This window comes from Myotis brandtii, unplaced genomic scaffold (genome assembly GCF_000412655.1).
Source record: "Myotis brandtii unplaced genomic scaffold, ASM41265v1 scaffold368, whole genome shotgun sequence".
NCBI lineage: Eukaryota > Metazoa > Chordata > Mammalia > Chiroptera > Vespertilionidae > Myotis > Myotis brandtii.
In genome coordinates this window covers 299,101-319,512 of record NW_005364139.1, presented here as the reverse complement: position 1 = coordinate 319,512, position 20,412 = coordinate 299,101, and the positions used below count along the sequence as shown (strand labels likewise).

General features: G+C 44.5%; 1 protein-coding gene across 4 annotated transcripts in view; it reads right to left on the bottom strand.

Moving 5' to 3' along the window:
* Positions 1 to 216: 216 nt before the first annotated feature.
* The window catches only part of YEATS2 (YEATS domain containing 2), an 87,935-nt gene continuing 67,739 nt past the window's right edge, over positions 217 to 20,412 (bottom strand). For all 4 annotated transcript variants that reach the window (XM_005872115.2, XM_014544498.1, XM_014544499.1 and 1 more), the window contains 10 exons: positions 13,015 to 13,143; positions 12,340 to 12,438; positions 10,870 to 10,972; positions 9,673 to 9,746; positions 8,265 to 8,344; positions 7,439 to 7,640; positions 5,378 to 5,604; positions 4,544 to 4,618; positions 3,514 to 3,587; positions 217 to 1,957 (listed from right to left, as the gene is read on the bottom strand). In XM_005872115.2, coding sequence (XP_005872177.1) covers positions 1,849 to 1,957; positions 3,514 to 3,587; positions 4,544 to 4,618; positions 5,378 to 5,604; positions 7,439 to 7,640; positions 8,265 to 8,344; positions 9,673 to 9,746; positions 10,870 to 10,972; positions 12,340 to 12,438; positions 13,015 to 13,143 — 1,172 coding nt within the window. In that variant the 3' untranslated portion in view covers positions 217 to 1,848. The remainder of the gene's footprint in view (positions 1,958 to 3,513; positions 3,588 to 4,543; positions 4,619 to 5,377; positions 5,605 to 7,438; positions 7,641 to 8,264; positions 8,345 to 9,672; positions 9,747 to 10,869; positions 10,973 to 12,339; positions 12,439 to 13,014; positions 13,144 to 20,412) is intronic.

The window sequence follows — 20,412 nt, the reverse complement described above, 5'->3', positions numbered from 1 at the left end:
CGAGCTGTCAGAAATCAGTATGTCCAGTGTCAACATGGATCTTCCAAAATTTTTTCAGACACGTAGCTGTTATCCTTTTCCTTGCACAGATAGCCTCATGTTCTTTTTTTGAAAGAAGAGGGAGAATTTAACACAAATACCTGTATCTTTGCCCCATCCTGGCTCTTTCTAACTCAATATCGACCAAAGTGTAGTGATTCAAATTCAGAAAACCCATCACAAATACTAAAAGATTTATTGTAGGTATTTCTGTTACACAATTATATTACACATTATGATACAAATACAGACATATGGGGGGCTGAGTCATTTAATATTTCTTTTTCAAAAAGGTAATTTCTTTAGGCTTTCATCCCTGTAGTCCGTCTGTTCTCACTGGGATGAAACTCTGTCCCGTGGCTGTCACATTCCACTGCTGAATGAACCCACGCACTTGCCCACACCCTATCCGTGTGTGACTAGCTGAGCCTTTACTACCTATTTTACCACTAAGCCAGGGGCACCCTTGCCTTACTGAACAGACCTCCTCCTGCATCTGCAATCCTCAGATGAATAAAAGTGGGTAGATTTCTCATGGTGTCACCTCCCCACCTTCTTTTCCTGACAAACATCTGCAGGACTCATGAAAACACGAGTTATGTTGCCTAGATAAGTTCCTCTGACTCCGACTCACAGGTTTGAAATTGTCTTCGGCAGCTTCCTGACTGGGAATAAACTCATTACTTCCCCAGACTGTTAGGAGGCCTGGGTAGCGGACCTTCAGTAGAACTGGACGTCATCCAGGTACAGGGCTACCTTCCTCCTCACTTCTCCCTCCCACCTGCTCATGGACCGTCTATTCTCACTGCTGAGCAGGTACCCCTGTCTTTTGGCTTCAGCAGTCATTTCTCCACCTTTAAGGCACTCACAAGTTTTTCTTTGAAACACTTTCCTTCTTGCAAAAAAACCTGACTGAGAAGAGAAAATGGAATCCACCGACAGGACAGACAGTCCTGGCGGGGCTGTCGCAGGAGCTGCTCCCGCTGGCCGTTCAGCCTGGTGTGGCCTGGTTGACCCGAGCACTGTGGCACCAGCTCGCTGCCTGGCACACACACGAAGCTGTGCGAGACTGCCAGGAGCCGGCATTTGTGGGCATTGTCTATTATGAACATATTAAGAGCTCCTGGTTGTACTCGAACCTTTCCAGACCAATGCTGGAATGTATCTGTTCCTTGCCTGTGACTTGTCCATCCCTCCTCTCTGAGACTGGCTGTAGTGATGCTCCCGTGCTCCATAAAGTAAGACTTCTGCTCAGGCTGCAACCTCCGGGACTTTGTTTTCCGCACAGCATTACCGCATCCTGTCACCGATGCCTGTGGGCCGAGTGCCAATTCTCCACACCGTGGCCACCCGCTGAGTGCTGAGCCTAGTCCTTCATGTTAGCCGTTGGGCTGCCTATAACCCACCCACAGAATGGGCGAAATCTCTAGCCTGCCAGACTCATGTTCTCCTCCTGGAGGGAGAGTCAGGCCAAGGTTCCCCCTTGAGGACGCCCCAAGGGGAGAAGGACCCGATACACAGGCCTGGCCCAGCTCTGGACCCTCTAGTGAGCTTTACAGAGAGTGGACAGATGCAAGCTGACAGCATGCACCCACAGCTTCACCCCAGAACCAGGAAGCCTGTGTCCTAAAGGGATCTGACCTGGGACTGAACACTCTGGTGATTCACTGAACTAGGTGGAGGGAACGGTGCGTTAACCATGATATTCTGAGGCACAGACACCTCCTTCCCCAAACAGAAGAGTCATCACAGTGCAAAGCTTCGGCTGCAGCTACAGATCCTGCTTTTCTAGGGGTGTCTTCATTCCACTCACTGATCTTCATTCAGTATCCCCATGTGTTTGTTTGTGAGGAAGTCCAGAAAAGGAATGTTGCAAATGGCCTGGTGAATGTTAGTCACTGTAATTTCTTTGGGAATCCTGGTCCAAAAAACAAAGGCAGTTAGGTGCAATTCTCTCAAGTATCTACTAGTTTATCTAAAGGGCCATCTCCTGCACAGGCCCTGGTGGGGGGTAATGGTAAGTGACAAGGCATGGCTTAGGGCAGTGGTCGGCAAACTCATTAGTCAACAGAGCCAAATATCAACAGTACAACGACTGAAATTTCTTTTGAGAGCCAAATTTTTTAAACTTAAACTATATAGGTAGGTACATTGTTATTAACTTAATTAGGGTACTCCTAAGGCTTAGGAAGAGCCACACTCAAGGGGCCAAAGAGCCGCATGTGGCTCGCGAACCGCAGTTTGCCGACCACAGGTTTAGGGCCACTTGGGGAGTGGCCGGGGGCATTCTCTCTCTTCTTTCCTATTAATTTTTTTTAAACTTTGGTGAAGACTTGGCCTACCCACTTTATTCAGCCATATTTAGGGCTCAAATCTGACTTCCCAGCCACAGGTATGACATGGACTTCAAAAAGCTGGTTGAATGATTAAGAAAAAGATGCTGAGGACTGAGAAAAAGGACGCCACGTGCAGCGTAGAACAATGGTATTCTGTGGCTCAGTCTTCGCAGACTGAGAGCTGGGTCAAAGTACTCAGGGCTCTGGGCCTCAGTGCCTGTCTCCTGGGAAGATGGTAGATGGAGTCCTGCCAGGCCACGTGTGATGTCAAATGTTCTCATCAAAAGCACCAGTCCCCCCATCTCCACAATCAGGCCAGGGGGCGGGCAGGGGCCCAGAAGGCACTCAGCCCGCTCCTGGACTTCAAGTGGACAGGAAGCGGATCACCAGACGCCTCTGTGCCCGATGCCACATTCCTGTGAAGTCTGACCTCGTCCTCTGACAGGCCTCTACGTCTGTCCGCAGTCACTCTTACAACTTTATCACAATGAGATAAAATATTTGTTTCCTCTGAAAGGAATGCCAGGATGTGGAACAAGGGCCTGGCTACCATTCTGTCAGGGCCCAGGAAAAGAACAAAACTCAGTGTCCCAATCAATGATAATGAGAGCGGCAGCAAGCTAGTGGGGAGCTGTGAGTGGGCTTCGCAGCCAGGGAGCTCTGGGTCTGCCTCTAGGTTCATCATGGATGTGTTGGTAAAGCCAGGGAAGATTACCTTACAAAGCCAGGTTTCCCAATTTCCAAAAGGGGGCTATGGGCTTTGCAATGAAAAAAAAATCAGGTAATATATGGAGGCCTGGCCCCAACGTCTGACATGTAATGGACACTGTTACTATCTTTAATTGCAAAGAGCTGGTAACTGTCCAACCCCGGAGCATAGCAGAGCCCTACTGAACGGTATCCACAGAGCCGTGACTGGGCAGATGCAGACTCTGGGCAAATCTGAGCTTCCACCACCAACAGGTTTTCTCAGAATAACCAACTAGAACCTGGGGTCTGTCTGCCTCTGAGAATGTTCCAGGCACAGACACCTCCATCTCCTCCTGGACTGACTTAAGTATAAAACATCTTAATGAGCAACTGAACTGTCAGGAAGTATCTGCAGGCCCGACACCATGGACTGCAGAGAGAACGGTACCTGTTGTGGGATGCTGCCTGGTATCCGACCGCCAACGCCTGCCTCAGGATGTCACTCACCAGCTGCTCTGTAGCCTGCAACAGAACACGCTGTTACTCTCGCAACGGCCACCTGCTCTCAGGCAAGAAGGGCTAGATCTGACCCCAGCCCGTACCCTACGCCTTGGAAACAACTGTGCCTAAGGGTCAGAAGTCCTCAAGGAAAAATTAAAAGTGGGAATAACAGACCACACAGAGTAGGCCACAATGACAGAAGCCACGACTCCAAGTGGAATGGGGTGATTCTCAATCAGAAGTTGTTTTTAAAGGAAACAAGGGGAGGGTTACTTGGCACCCTCTGCTGCGGGAAGGACATCAGGAAAGGAACAGCTGAACTCAGGCTGGGCTGGAGAGTGGGGCTACTTCTCTGCTGTGTTGTGATCTGTGCAGGAAACCCAAGGCACTGCCTTTGTCACCTCCTGAAGCAGAGAGAGCACCGACTCTCACCTCCAACTCCTTAAAAAGCACTTGAAGTAACACTAAAAATATCACAGTGACGTCAGGAAAGCAACTCTTATTGGAGATGCGTTTATACTTAGAAGAACCATACTTCACTTCACTTAAAAGTCTGAAGACAAAAAAGAGAAAACTTTAAGCCTGAACACGGTGAGAAATCTTAAAACTTGTGGGCCTCGCTGGTTTGGCTCAGTTGGCCTATAGATTAAAGGGTCCCAGGTTTGATTCCAGTCACCGGCATGTACCTCGTACCTCAGTGGCAGGCTCGATCCCCAGCCCCAGGCCAGGGTGCATATGGGAGGCAACCAATCGATGTGTGTCTCACATCAGTGTTTCTTTTTCTGTCTCTCCCCATCCCTTCCACTCTCTCTAAAAACCAATGGAAAAATATCCTCGGGTGAGGATTAACAACAACAAAACACAAAAGAAAACCTTGTCATCTCTGTTCTGTCTGTCCTTGTCCCTTACCCTAAACAGCTTGCCACCCATCCAGCCTGCCCCACCTGGCTGGCCCTCTGCTGCCAGCAGGCACCCACCTTTAAAATCATGTCCTCCACCACCGACGCATACACGTTCCTGTGAAGCGCCACGGGCTGCAGGGTGATCCCAATCTGGAAGAGCCAAAGGAAGCATTAGCTCCAATTTGCACATGAGAACAGCCTCTTTAAACAAAGCACATTTCTCTGATACCCAAGGAGATGTCCAGCTGGAAAAGATATCCTATTTCTCATGATTCTAAGTGATGGTTAAAAATGCTATTATAATCACACAGTTACCCCCACATCCTCTTCATGGGAGACCATGATCAGGATTTGCCATGAATCCTGATAGTGGGATCAAAACACTGGAAAGTCTGGACTCAGACTAAGGCGCTGTTTGCAAAAGGTGGTGCAGATATACTTGGAAATAGTGCCTGGCTGCGTTTTTCACTTCCTCCTGCAAGTGACACACACTGCCTTTCACTGTGGGTCCTGAGTAACTGTAGGTGCAAATGCTGGACAGCTGCTGAGCTCTCTCAAAGGGGACAACTGCTCTCCTGTGCTATCAGGTGCATCTGCACCACAGACAGGGCACCGGGGGCTATGGAAATGCAAGGGGAAGCTCACCCTCTGAAGTCTGACTTGGAAAGATTATGATATGCCTGCCTCACGAGAGAAAGGTGTTTCTACTGAGGCAAATGAGAAAAAAGGAGATGGAAAATAACAAAATCTACTGCCTTTGCTTTAATTCCACGCTCAGCAAGCACCCTTTTCACGTGTAATTAACTTCTGTGTTGCCCAAGGGAAACACAGCCCGAGTTTATCAGGTGAATGTCCGAGCATCTCGCACCTGGTTTGTGATCTAGCGTCACCACAAGCCGCAGCCCCTACCTTCTGTGTGATGTCGCCAATAAACTCAGCCCCTGGTGTTGGTGGCAGGTAGAATTTCATTTCTTCCTGCTTCTCCTCCTGCTCTTTTTTGACATTTATCTGCAATGGCTCTGAGAGGTTGAGGACGTCCACCTCCTCCTCGTTCTCCGGCTCTCTCTTCTGAAACTGCTGGAGGTCCTCCAGCTTCCGGCACAGGTTGTCAGCAGAGGAGAATGACGACGGGCACTCTAAAGGAGAGGTGATCAGTCTCAGAACAGCTGTGGTGACCAAAGAAAAGGACTTGCCACCTGGGTAAGACCAAGGGCCTGAGACCCAGAGAAGAGGAGTAAGTATCAAGGGAACTGAGCGTCTGGCCCTAAAATGCGATGGCTCTGTAATTATGAGAACTAGTAACTCATGAGGTAGACAAGCAGAAGGCACCCTGCTAGGTGTATGTTGATATCACTGCCACCTGAGACAACACAGCCAGTACATAATTCTGACTCATACCACCCAAAACTAGACCATCTCCCCATCCCTCAAATATTAATGACTAATTTTTTTCATATTTTTAAATGTGGAAAATTTAGAAATGTGCAGTGAAGAAAATGAAAATCACCCATGTTCTCACTGCTCAGAGAGAAGTACTGCTATCATTTTAGGTACAGCTCACACCCAGTCTTTCATAAGCTGATTTACACAAAACCTAACAAAGAGCATTAGAACTTCAAGCCGGCAGGGGCTCTAGGCATGTTCCAGTGCAGCAGTCGCCAACCGGTGGTCCGTGGACCTCAGGTAGTCCGTGAGGTCGAAAGGTTGGCAACCGCTGGTCTAGTGCACCCCCTCACTCTATGGACGAGCGAGTCAGACCAGCCACGGGATGGAGGAGGAGCACCTTGCTCCTGGCTACTTCTGCTTTACTGACTGGGCGCCCACAATTAATCAGTCATATTAACGGGGATCCCATTATATGGGGAGCATCATGCCTTAGATTTACTACCAGTAAAGCACAGAAGTAACCAACGTGGTCTCTGCTCTCCAGAGCTTAGCTGCATAAATATGACAAACCCCCCAGGCTCTGTATTGAGCGCTGCTGGAGATCAGGGCAGGGAGAGGTCGTCCGGCATTGGGGTCTTGGGAAAGCTCTGTGGAGGAAATGAGACTTGCACTAAGTCTTAAAGGACCCCCACCTACCCTCCCTGTGCTCCAGGTTTCCTCAGACGGGGAGACAGAACTTCTGTTTTTCTACAGAAATGGGGTTTGGAGGAGAAAACAACCCTTCCTATTCTTTTTAAAAAATATATATATTTTTTATTGCTTTCAGAGAAGGAGAGAGAGATAGAAACATCAACGATGAAAGAGAATCATTGATTGGCTGCCTCCTGCATGCCCCCCACTGGGGATCAGGCATGTGCCCTGACCGGGAATGAACTGTGACCTCCTGGTTCATAGGTTGACATTCAACCGCTGAGCCACACCAGTCAGGCAACCTTTCTTACTCTTTAAGGTGAAACTCAAAATATTCTCCCAATATGTCTTTTAGGCACTGATCCCTCACCCCCACAACAACACAGCTGCATATGTTTTTATCATAAAACAATTCATTTTATCTGCAACATTGTTAGTTGTTTACGTCTGTGCGTCCCCCCAACGCTGGGTAGTACATTTCCTAGCCAAGTCTGCAGATGAAGTGACAGATAAGGCAGTGTCCCCAGATTCAGGGAGATTGGATCCGTCTAGGAGGGTTATAAGGTCACAAAGGAAGAAGTCACTTCTGCCTGGAGGAAAGGAGGTGGATTAGCACAGTCTTCCAAGAAGAAGTGGTGCTGAGGAGGAGACTCCTGAACACACAGTGCGTGCCTATTGTATGACCTGGGACAACACTGCTGGTGGGACACGGCACTTGGGCCTAAATAGTTCTATAGGGGCTGTGTTAGGGGAGGGCGGGATCACAGGGTCAGAAGTGAGCAAAGGCTCCTGTTCTCCACGGTAGCTCGTGGAGTCCTGAGTAAACTGCAGGGGTTGGAAGAGATGAGTGTGTGCCAAGAGGACAGGCCTCAGGCTGCTCCCCTGAAGGCTGACCTGGCTCACTGTCGATCTGCGTCAGCACGTCCTCAATGGAGTCCCCGTCGCTCCTCAGGCTCTCGGGATCAGGTGGGGTGTAGCCATGGCAGCGACACCAGTGAGCAATGTGCTTGGTTTTCAGGGGCGTCAGGTGGTGAAATCTTGGGTTCTTCTCCAGTATTTCTTGTAAGACCTTTCGCATTGTCATTGCTCTTTGCCACTTAAAAAATTTTTTTTTTGAATCATAACCAAATTCTTCAACTTAGTAGTGTTCAAACAAATCACCCAATTCTAAATCACCCTGCTAACTTGTTAGAATCATTTTTTTCTAAAGAAAACAATCTGATTGTGTTAATCCTCAATTTAAAAAAAGGGGGAAAGAACTTTTACCTAGTGCTTATAAAATAAAATGGCTCTCCTCAGTGTAAGTTGGCCTACAAGGCGTCTCACCTGGTCTCAACCTATTATCTCCCACGTCCTCTCCTCCAACCTCCCCCAAACCCAATGACCTTCTCATAGCTCCCAAGCATGCCTTTGTACACCCTGTTTCCTCATAACCCCACTGTCTGGCATAGTAGCTGCCGCACTGGAGGTACTCAATAAACACTTGATTGAATATTAATATACTGAAATTCATTAAAGAATTTTGTAAAAGTGTTTACCAATGCAAAAAAAAGAAAATGGACCTTTCAAAGGCTAGCTACAAGTCTTGAAGAACGAGATATGTAACTGAGGAAAAGATTCTATCACCAAATATTAACAAAATATGCTTCACATTTTATCACTGGTCCATAAGACAAGGCTTATGGAAGCGGCCAGAATGCACACGGTAGACATGGGTTACCTCAGCGGCTCTCCTCTTTCCGATGTTCCAGCCATAATACTGCTGCACAGACTTGGCAGAAAAACAGCTGGCATCTTCACCTAGAAGGCACAGATCCAGCAAACTCTGAATAAAACCATGATTTAATTCAAGCCTTATTTGTTGGAAGCATGTCCCAAAGTTTCTTTAGACTTCCTCATTGAAGTATGTTCCTTACCGGGCAAGTTCAGATGCTTCTCCTTAAGAGAAGGCATCTCATTTGTGCGCACTCAAAACAGCACCCTTCTTTGGTAGAGAAAGGTAATCCACTGGCTGAAGCTATTAAAATAAGTGGAAATAAAACTCCTCCAGGAGCCAGACGACCTGAGACCTGGCTCTGGCCGTGCCCTTAACTTCGTGGGCGGGGGACCTGACGTCAACTCTCTGGGCTCTAGTTTTCTCATCTGGAGGACAAGACTGCTGGGAAAGACGGTTCTGAACTGCCTTCCAGCTCTAATACCCTGAGGCATTTGTACCTAAATTTAAAAAAAAAGATTTTTGAGTGATTTTTTCTGCTGGGCTAGGAACATGTTATTGAAAGTATTCTTTGAACTGCCTCAAAATGACCCCTTAAACTTCAACCAAGGAAAAAAGATACTTCCTTTGTTATTACCGTTGGGAGTAAAATGAGCAGGGCAGTCTGTACTCGGCCTACCATTCTCATACTTGCATGAATATAGTACGATCATGTGCTCCATCCCTTCCCTCTAAGTGTTCAGGGTGATCTTGCCCAATATCACAGGCAGCCTGCCCTCAGAAGAGGCTGCTACTGTCAGAACACCTGTGCTGAGAAGCCAGCTTCAGTCTGGCCAACAACGGCAGCAACAGGGCAGACAATCATGCATTTCGCAGCGAGCGACAGTGAGTGGAGGAGGGAGGATGAGAGGCCTTGGAGTCAAACAGAACTGGGGCTGTAGCCTACTTCACCACCCACAGCTAGTGACCTTCTGCAGTTACTTAATTTTACTATCCTTGATTTTCTCATCTGTAAACAGAGATGACATCCCACAAGAGACTGATTAAATAAGACAGTAAATGCAATGAGCCTGCAGAGTCTGGCAAACTGTAGGCAAATGTTAATTTCTTTCCTTATAAATAAATATTAAAAACGAATGCAGCTTTAATGATATACATAACACATTAATGATTTATATACAAAAAATGTGAAAAATTCCTCTTGCAGGTCAAACACTAAAGAGAGTAAAAGACTAACTAGTTGTCCAAGATACGATGAATTCTAAAACTCTGTAAATGAGCTATAGCTGTAGCCAAACCTCTAAGATAACCACTGCAGTATGAATTATAGCACAAGTGATTAAGTTGACTCAATATTCCAAGTAGTTCACAGCTTTTAAAAAATGCACCCATATATTTAGTATAAGTGTCTTACTTTTTGCAGTGATTAATGGGATCTTCTTTACTACTGCCGTTAAGAGTTGCTGGATAGTCTCTAAATGGTCTATCCTGAGAAGGAGAAAAGAAAATTGAGGTTGTAAATGCTTATAACAGTTTCTAGCCATATATACACATAAATTTATATACTTATTCCCCCTTTCTGAGGGAGTTAAAACTTAAACTAATTATACAGGCAGTCTTTCCTTCCATACACACCCTTCTTTATAAAAGGAGATCATTCTATGCTTACAAAGAAAACATCAAATTAAATAAACAAATGAGACCCCAGGAATGGCAAATTATGCAAATAGTAGACATTATTTTACTTATATTTGTAAATAGCCACAGAACCTTTTTGCATGGTGACTGCCATTAGAGCAGAAAATCCTGTAATAAAAATGCCTATCTTAGTGTTATTCCAGTTCACAAGCTGTTTACTATTGTGTGAAAACGGCTAATTTTCTACTGTCCCCAGTAGCCTGAGATACATCAAAGTATGTGGTCAGAGATGGTCACCAATTTGGAAACTGGAAAATCATATGAAGTTTTTTTTGGTTTGTTTGTTAATCCTCACCTGAGGATATTTTTTTCATTGATTTTTTAGGGGGGGGGGGGAGGGAAGAGAAACATCGATGTGAGAGACACATCGATTGGTTGCCTCTTCCCACACATGCCCTAACCAGGGCCAGGGACCAAACCTGCCAAACCCAGGTACGTGCCCTTGACACAGAATCGACTCTTTGGTGCATGGGCTGATGCTCCAACCACTGACCAACAGCGGCCAGGGCATGAAGTGTTTTTAGAAGCAACGAGTGTGTATGGCCCATGAAAGGCAGCTGTTTAGGCAGGTACGTGGGTACTTGGACAAAAAATGTGTACACACCTGAGTAATTACATCATGTGCAAAGTATATACATGCTGGCAAGCTCGCTGGAGGGAGGTCTGTAATTCCACCTGAGGCTCCGGAGACAACAGGTAAGGAGATGCCTCAGGCCCATCAATGTGTAAAATGGAGACTCGGGAGCTGTGCATCAATACTTGATCACCACATGGGCAGGTCTCCACCCGGCAAGGGGCTTAATAATACACACCCACAACTCTACACACACTCAACTGTTCCAGGCATGGTTTTTTAAATGTTTCAGAAAAACATCCAGAGCACAACTCCCTTAGCAAGGACGGAAATAATTACTTAATAGCATAGTTCCCCAGCTCAGAACTCTCTTCTGTTTTCACTGCTGTCTGACCCTCCTGAGTGAGGCAGCTTGGCCCAGGAGTTTCTGGTTCAGTCTTCACTACAAGGGAAGAGCAACAAAGAGAGAGCTGTTAGGGTGCAATGATGGAAGGACACGTGCAGGCAGAAACAAAAGCCCTTCGTGGAAACCCAGTGAGGGAAGTGCTGCAGCAGCTGTGGTAAGGACACGGCGGGGGCCTGAGATGGCGCCTGTCATCACAGTCAGCAGACAAGGGGAGAACTGTTAGCTTGGGTCTCGTGGGTCTGTCTCTACTGTCTCCTTAGTCCGGCATGCTCCTGACTCCACAGCTACAAAGGCTTCACTCTTTTAAAATCCAGGTGACAATCCATGTCCATACAAAGTCCTATCCCCCTCCACACCCACCAACCCTGATCAGACATCCTAGACCAGGGGTGGGCAACCCCTGGCATGCGTGCCAAACATGGCACACCAGTAACTTTTGCTGGCACGCGAAACCCTCTCTTATCTCCCATTTACAATTTTTTTCTTAATATCGACTTTTTTATTTTTCAGATAAATTCAGTGTAGGTGCATCTTAGATAAATAAATAATTTTACAGTCAGCAGTAACAAGTTATCTTAAAGACCATAGACATGGATTGACGAGAGAGGGGAAGAGCAATTTCTATGCCTCTGCCTTAACTCTCCCTGCCTTCCTAGATTTGACCAGTGTTTTGGTTTCATCCACATATGCTTGCGAATCTTTGTTCTCAGTGATGAATTTTGTTAAGTCTCGTAATAGGAGTAGCCTGACGGATGAAAGTAGTAGCTCGTGCATATCTCTGAAGGTCACGAAATATAAATCTGATGTAAAATCTCTGTCATCAGTGATGCAGCAGCAAAAGTCCCACTGATAATATCAAACTGAGTCATAAAGTTTTCTGTCGGACTATCAGTGAACATGTATACATTAAAAAATAAATGTATTTTTCATCATCATATACTGTGTTTTTGTTGCTCGAATGAATTTTATTATTTCTTCAAGGTTCTTCACATATGTACACCTTAAGAGATATCAAGTAGGCGTAACATGTTCTCAAAAAATTAGGGTTGGCACGCAGAAGAATTTTGAGTCAGAGATTTTGCTGGTTTTGGCACGCACTCACAAAAAGGTTGCCCACCCCTGTCCTAGACTGAAATATTCCAGAATCCACTTATCCTGCATTTATCACTCATTACTTACTATCTATCTCAGTCAACTCTCTTCAACATGATTACACGTTCTTGAAGGGCAGAAATGATGCTACATCTCTATGCTTCCCTCAATGTCAAGTCTATATGTAAACAGTAAGCATTTTTGAGGTAGCTGATCCACAGATGCTGAAAAATATTTGGGTTGTAGACCCAAGGGACTCATTAATGTCTTGCATAAAACCTGAGGCAGATATACTGTGAGAAACTACATACCTTTTGTAACAGCTGCTGGAGCAGAGCTGGGGACAACTGCAGTGGGGGCGGCTACCGGCATGATGGTAGGTGATTTGTTGGCAGAGAACGACTGAACCACTAAAGGCAAGAAAGGGCAAGGGAGGATATAAGAAATATAGGAATTACTGTATAATGAGGATGATCTAACAGATGAGAGCCCAATTTAGACTAATAGCACAAGACAATCACAGTGCAACTGAAATGAAGGTCCTTTTTAATAGTGATCTTGACAAGGCAGGCTGTTTACTATTAGTACTAGGGTAACTGAGTCATATCCATCAACTGTGGAAATGGGAGTTTGTCATTAAGAAAATAAAAATCCATTTATGAAGTCTCATAAATGCTTACAGTGCTCCTCCTCTATTCAACTTTAGAAATGGGCAGCTATTAGAAGCCACGGGCCACCTGGGTTTTATGGTCAGTCCTAGAGTTGGTGCTCTAGAACAGCGGTCGCTCATCAGTGGTCCACGGATCACTGGTGGCCGAGAGGTCCAAAAGGCTGGCCACTGCTGCTCTAGAGCTCAAGGTGCCAGGGAGCATGTGACAGCCAAAGGCAGGCTGTGCAAGGGGGAGCAGTCACCACCTGACAGAATATGGACTTCCCCCACGACAGACCTGGAGACAACCACAGGACAGCCCTGCTGAAGGACTTACCTTTATTCACGGGCATCAGTATAGTCTGCACACCTCCAGATGTATTTACACTGAGTGGTTTGAGCTGGCTGGGGATGGTCAGGACCGCCTGCTGGGGATTGGATTGACTGGAGTGAATCTTTAGCAATCCTAAAATGAGTTGGAAGATAGGGCCAAGCTGAAGATCAGATGCTTCCTTGAAGTTCCTGCCCTCGTGAGCATTTATATTTTCTCACAAGAGGAAGTTCTTAGGACACTCACCCTATCAATAAACAAAGAGCTGGAAGCATGAGGCCATGGATGTGACAGATTTCACAATGAAACAATGGTGTGATGATAATGATTTATTTTTACCTCACAATCAAATATAGAAATTTTTGGAAAAGCAGACTAGAAAAGAAAAAGTCACCTAAAGTTCTACTACAGAGACAACCAGTATTGAACATTTTGAGAGTTCTTTTCCATGCTTGTTTTCTATGACAATTTATTTTGTATATAGCTGTAATACGTACAAATCTGGATATAAAATTTGTATTTTGACTTAGATAACTGCCATTTTTCTGCCATTAAAAATCTTCTCTGACTCCTGACTGCCTATAGAAAGTTTCCAAAATTAGTTTCAAAGCATTCAGAGTCCATTTTCATCTGGTCCCAACTGACCTGCATCCCCTCATACCATCCCTTTGTGTTAATACTTCACTCTGTCTACCCGCTGTCCCTTACAAGCGCCTATCTCTGTGCAGCCTCTATTTGTCAAACACCAGAGATTCTCAACTTGGCATTTTAGAAAGGGTCATCTTCCCTCACTTTCCTATAAAGGTTGTTTCCACATTCCCATTTCCACTACAGAACTGTGCTAGGCATTCAGAGGGCCAGTAAAATACAAAGGGCGTTGTTGTGAGAGAGCACAACAGGTACAACACAAACCCCTGTTATAATGTCATTACTTAAAACAGCATCAGCAGAGAAACCAAGATGGCGGCATAGGTAAACACCGGAAATTGCTGCCTCGCACAACCACTTCAAAAATACAACTAAAAGACAAAACGGACATCATCCAGAACCATAGGAAGGCTGGCTGAGTGGAAATTCTACAACTAGAAGGAAAGAGAAAAGCACACTGAGACTCAGAGGAGGTGCGGAAGTGCAGAGATACAGAGGCGCACACGGCAAGGGCTGGCAACTGAGGAAACGGTTGTCTTTTCCAATCGGGAGAGAGTCTCAAGCTCCTGACTGCTCTGAACTCCAGTTCCAGGAGAGTCTCTGGGGACCCAGACTCATACGGGGAGAAACTACCGAGATACACCTATGGAGGTCTCTCCAAGATGGCGGCATAGGTAAACACCGGAGACTGCTGCCGCAAACAACCACTTCAAAAATACAACTAAAAGACGGAACGGACATCACCCAGAACCACAGGAAGGCTGGCTGAGGAGAGACTCTTCAACTAGAAGGAAAAATAACAGCACACCGAGGCTCAGAGGAGGCGCAGTGTGGAAAATACTCAGGTGCGGAGGTGCGCGCGCAAAGCGGGCTGGTGGCTGAGAGCGCGGTTGTCGTTTTCGGTCAGGGGGGAGTCTCAGACTCTGAGCTCCAGATACGGGCGAATCGCTGGGGACTCGGACCCAAACGGGAGAAGCGGGAGTGTCTGGCATCAGTTGGAAGGCAGCTTTCTCTCCGAGGTTTGCAGCGGTTCCTGGGGTTCTGAGAAGCAGAGCCTCTGGGAACGGGACTGAGGGCACCATAACCGCTCCCTCCGCCCGCCCTGTTGAGCCCGCCCCGCCCAAGCCCTGCGCAGAGCCATTTGCCGGATCGCCTCAGGCAAAGGCTAGATTAGCACCTCCCCAGAGGACAGAAGTTTTCCGCGGCAGACACAGCTGATTCACACAGCCAGTCGGCCTGGTGGTCAAATCCCTCTAGTATTAACTACAACAATCAAGGCTCAACTAGAACAAGACTGCGCACAAAGACCACTAGGGGGTGCACCAAGAAAGCATAAAAAATGCGGAGACAAAAAAACATGACAGAAATGGAGGATATAGAGCTAAAAAACGCAATTTTGAGGGCTTGCAATAAACTTTTGGAGAGCTTCACGAAAACTAATGAGACCCTCGATGCTATGATAAAGAAACAACTAGAAATTAAGCATACATGGTCTGAAATAAAGAATATTACACCCAATAGCAGACCAGAGGAGCGCAAGAATCAAGTCAAAGATCTGAAATGCGAAGAAGCGAGAAACACCCAACCGGAAAAGCAAAATGAAAAAAGAATCCGAAAATACGAAGATAGTGTAAGGAGCCTCTGGGACAGCTTCAAGCGTACCAACATCCGAATTATAGGGGTGCCAGAAGAAGAGAGAGAGCAAGATATTGAAAACCTATTTGAAGAAATAATGACAGAAAACTTCCCCTACCTGGTGAAAGAAATAGACTTACAAGTCCAGGAAGCGCAGAGAACCCCAAACAAAAGGAATCCAAAGAGGACCACACCAAGACACATCATAATTAAAATGCCAAGAGCAAAAGACAAAGAGAGAATCTTAAAAGCAGCAAGAGAAAAAAAGTCAGTTACCTATAAGGGAGTACCCATACGACTGTCAGCTGATTTCTCAACAGAAACTTTGCAGGCCAGAAGGGAGTGGCAAGAAATATTCAAAGTGATGAATAGCAAGAACCTACAACCAAGATTACTTTATCCAGCAAAGCTATCATTCAGAATTGAAGGTCAGATAAAGAGCTTCACAGATAAGGAAAAGCTAAAGGAGTTCATCACCACCAAACCAGTATTATATGAAATGCTGAAAGGTATCCTTTAAGAAGAGGAAGAAGAAGAAAAAGGTAAAGATACAAATTATGAACAACAAATACACATCTATCAACAAGTGAATCTAAAAATCAAGTGAATAAATAATCTGATGAACAGAATAAACTGGTAATATAATAGAACCAGGGGCATAGAAAGGGAGTGGACTGACTATTCTCGGGGGGTAAAAGGGTGTGGTGGGTGCGGGAAGAGACTGGAAAAAAATCGAATACCTATGGATGAGGACAGTGGGAGTGGTAAGGGTAGAGGGTGGGGTGGGAACCGGGTGGAGGGGAGCTATGGGGGGAAAAAGAGGAACAACTGTAATAATCTGAACAATAAAGATTTAATTAAAAAAAAAACACAGCATCAGCAGGTAAAGATACTTTAGCGAGTGGAAAGCAGTTGCTTTAAGGAAAGGAATACCTTAAGTACTTTCTAGAAGAAAGCCTTAAATAAAAAAAGAAAATCTTTTTTTGCAATAGATGAATGTTAAACCAATCATTACAAGTACTTCTTGAGACATGCCACCGGAGAGTAAAACAATGACCTGATATTTTCATTTTATAAAAAAATACATTTTTATTTCAGAGAGAGGAAGGGATCGATCTACAACCGAGGCATGTGCTCTGACCAGGAATCGAACCATGACCTCCTGGTTCATGTGTTGACGCTCAACCACTGAGCAACACCAGCCAGGCTATTTTCATGTTTTTTAAATTTTTTTTATTAAAATATTCCATGCTTATCAGTTGAAAATAAAAAGTGCTAACATGCTTATAACTAAAAATAGTCATCCTTTGCTCCACCTCCCTAGCATTGTCTTGTTCCTCAGTAGCATACACTTAAAAAATATATATACATATATATTTTTTAATTGATTTTTTTACAGAGAGGAAGGAAGAGGGATAGATAGTTAGAAACATCGATGAAAGAGAAACATCAATCAGCTGCCTCCTGCATACCTCCTACTGGGATGTGCCCGCAACCAAGGTACATGCCCTTGACCGGAATCGAATCTGGGACCTTTCAGTCCGCAGGCCGACACTCTATCCACTGAGCCAAATCAGTTAGGGCAGCATCCACTTTTTTTTAAAATATATTTTTTATTGATTTCAGAGAGGAAGGAAGGAGAGATAGAAACATCAATGATGAGAGATTCACTGATCGGCTGCCTGCTACACGTCTCCCACTGGGGATCGAGACTGCAACCCGGGCATGTGGCCTTGACTGGAATTGAACCCAGGACCCTTCAGTCTGCAGGCCGATGCTCTATCCACCGAGCCAAACCAGCCAGGGCAGTAGCACCCACTTTTAACCCTTTTGGTCATTTCTTTTAATATTTATTTCAGTATTTCTTAAAAGAATGTGTATATTGTAGGTCTTGATTCATTTTGATGTAACATTTTAATGTTACATACTGACTATTAAGACTTAAGCACATTAAGGTACTTATACCCTTTCTTTCTTAATACTCAAATATTATTCTCTATCGATGCAAAGAATACCACAATACTATGATTCCATTTTATTTTCTGGGCTTAATAATTTCCTCCTTCTTATTTGTTTAATTCTCTTTTAACATCTAAGTCTTGACTTCTTCAAGATTGCTGCAAACCATCCTTTAATACAGTTCTCCACATAGTCAAATCTAAATAATTTACAGTTCCGTTTTATAAGAGATGTCCTTCCTGGAGCTCACTGATCTGCTCCAATTTGAATGTTGCTTTCTAGGCCTGCGGCAAAGTTCTCATCCTGGGGATATCCTCCACCGTTACTCTGGAGTCCCCTTTGCCTTCATGTTGGATTCTGTTTTCTTCCTCTATTTTGGTCTACAACTCCTCACTCTGATAAAACTTGTATTTTAGTTATGTCTTCAGACAGGGTTCATAGGACATACACTGGCAATACTCACACTCAGTATTGTTTGGGCTGACTACAGAATTCTAACTGTAAGTAATTTCCCCCTAGAATTTTGAAAGGCTGTATTCTAGCTTCCGGCATTGCTACTGAAAAGCCAATGATATGTAATTTCTGAACTTTTCTTTGTTTGACAGCTCTTAAGATCTTCTCTTTGTCCCTGGTGTTGTGATTTCATGAACAAATTGTGCCTTGACGTGAGCCATCTTTCATTCATTGTGACTTTTGAACCTGGAAGTTCGTGCCCTTCAATTCTGGGCTAAATTGTTTCATTTTTCGGATCATTTCCTTCCCACTATTTTCTCTTTTCTTTCTGGAACTCCTTTTAGTCTAATGTTGCCGGGTTTCCCTGGTACATCATTGACTTTTCTTTCTTAGTGCCTACTTCTTGGTCCGTTCCCTGCTTCCACTTTGGGCCCCATAGTTTAGTCTAAAGGCTGCAGCCAGTGATCCTGTTAAAAGATAAGGCAGATCATGTTACCCTTTAGCTTAAAACCCATCAGTGGCTTCCCTTGGAGAAAAAAATCAAAGTTCTTAGAATGAGCTACAGAGGCCCTAGAGATTTGGCCCCATCACCCTGACTTCATCTCTAGTGCTCTTTCCCTTGCCCACTCTGCTCCAGTCCCACTGGTGACTGACCTGTTCAAACTAGTTTATAACGCACACAAAATGTCATTAAAAACTCACTGGTCAGTAGGAAATACTTTGATTCTGTTATGAAAATATTATTCAGAAAGTTTCATCACAGCATCTTATGAAACTAGAACTTAAAAGCAGGAAGACTTCATTTACTGCATGCTTAAAAACTTAGTCAGAAAAGGGGAGGGCATTCATTTCTTATAGTATCTACTCTGGTTCTGACACGTGCCTCCAGACAGTTAGTAAAGCAGAGCGCTCCTTATACTAGATAGAACTTGATCACTTTCAACTGGGAGGTGGAAGTCATGGATAAACCGATCAGCCTTAATCTTCTGGTCTCCTCTAACGACCCCAAAGCAAACAAGACATGGGGCTTGGTTTAGAGTCATGTACAGAATGTAGTGATGACAATGATTATAATAAGAACAACAATATCCTCAATCTTTTATCCAAAGGGATTAAGGTGTGTGTGTGTGCTTTCATGCACGTTTAAGTGATACTCAGTTTTTTCTGTTTATCAGTGCCAATTGGTACACTGTTATCAATCTACAATAAGACATTAATCTGTTATATTACTATGGAAATTAAGAGTGTTCAGAAACTTTTATAACAGTTTGACGTTGCTGTGACATTTTTATAGTATTTTAGAAAAGCATCTGGATTAGATTGTAGAAAAAAACAGAACTGATCTCTCTCAAGTCTGAGACAATGCTGCAAATTACATCAGCCCCTGGCATCTAGGACAACACGATGCAATAAAATACATTAATATTTCTTCATCAAAATACAAATATCCATATTAAGTAGTATAAATAGCCTATCAATGGAGGTTAGATTTCACCCTAAAATTAGTTGTGAAAGTAAAAAAACAAACCTTTGGTTTTCACAGCTTTTTGGATTTTAGAATTGTGGATAAGGAAATGTGGATTAACAACAATGCTGACACTGAAAATGATAATAGCAGCAATTATTTATATACTAGAGGCCAGGTGCATGACATTTGTGCACGTGGGGGACGTGGGGGGTCTCTCAGCCTGGCCTGTACCCTTTTGCAGTCTGGGAGCCCTCGGGGGATTCTGACTGACGGAAGTAAGCCGGCAGTTGGACATCCTTAGCGCTGCTGCAGAGCTTGTGGCTGAGTGGTGCTCCCCCTGTGGGAGCGCACTGACCACCAGGGGGCAGCTCCTGCATTGAACGTCTGCCCCCCTGGTGGTCAGTGCACATCATCGTGACCAGTCTATTTGCATATTACCGTTTTATTACATAGGATTAGTTACTACATGCCAGACATGCATTAATATATTAACTCATTCAATCCTCTCAACTTTATGAGGCAGGTATTATTATCAGGAAACTGAAGCAAGTTTTTTGTTTTGTTTTGTTTTTTTATTTTAAAGAGAGAGGAAGGGAAAGGGATAGAGATTACAGAAACATCGATGAGAGAGAAACATCCATCAACCCCCTCCCACACACTCCTGCAACCTGTGCATATGCAAGTTATTTGAAATAAGGCTCCCAGATGTATGCGCTATGTTACCCAACAGAGCAAAAGGCACACTTTTCTGGCGTCCTTCAGTGTCAAAAACATATCATTCATCTTGTCAGACCTCAAGCATGTCACCCTAATACTACCCAACACAATAACTAATGTTAAAGAGTCAGCAAAGCTAATTTATATGTTTTGTTTGTAAAAGCAAAGAGATGTATGATATTTTATGAGTTCCATTTAAAACTGATTTTTAAAAAATTGGTACTTGGTAACAAAATTACACTATGAAAGCAGCTAAAATACCCAATAAAGCTCCAGATGGCTAAGATTTTATTATGGCATTTAAAAATCATTAAATTATTTACGTAAAAAAATCAGTGTGGTCCTAGCTGGTTTGGCTCAGTGGATAAAGCATGGGCCTGCGGACCAAAGGGTCCCAGGTTCGATTCTAGTCAAGGCATGTACATTGGTTGCAGGACCCTCTCTGGCCCAGGCCCTGGTCATGGCTTGTGCAGGAGGCAACCAATCGATGTGTTTCTCTCACATCAATGTTTCTCTCTGTCTTT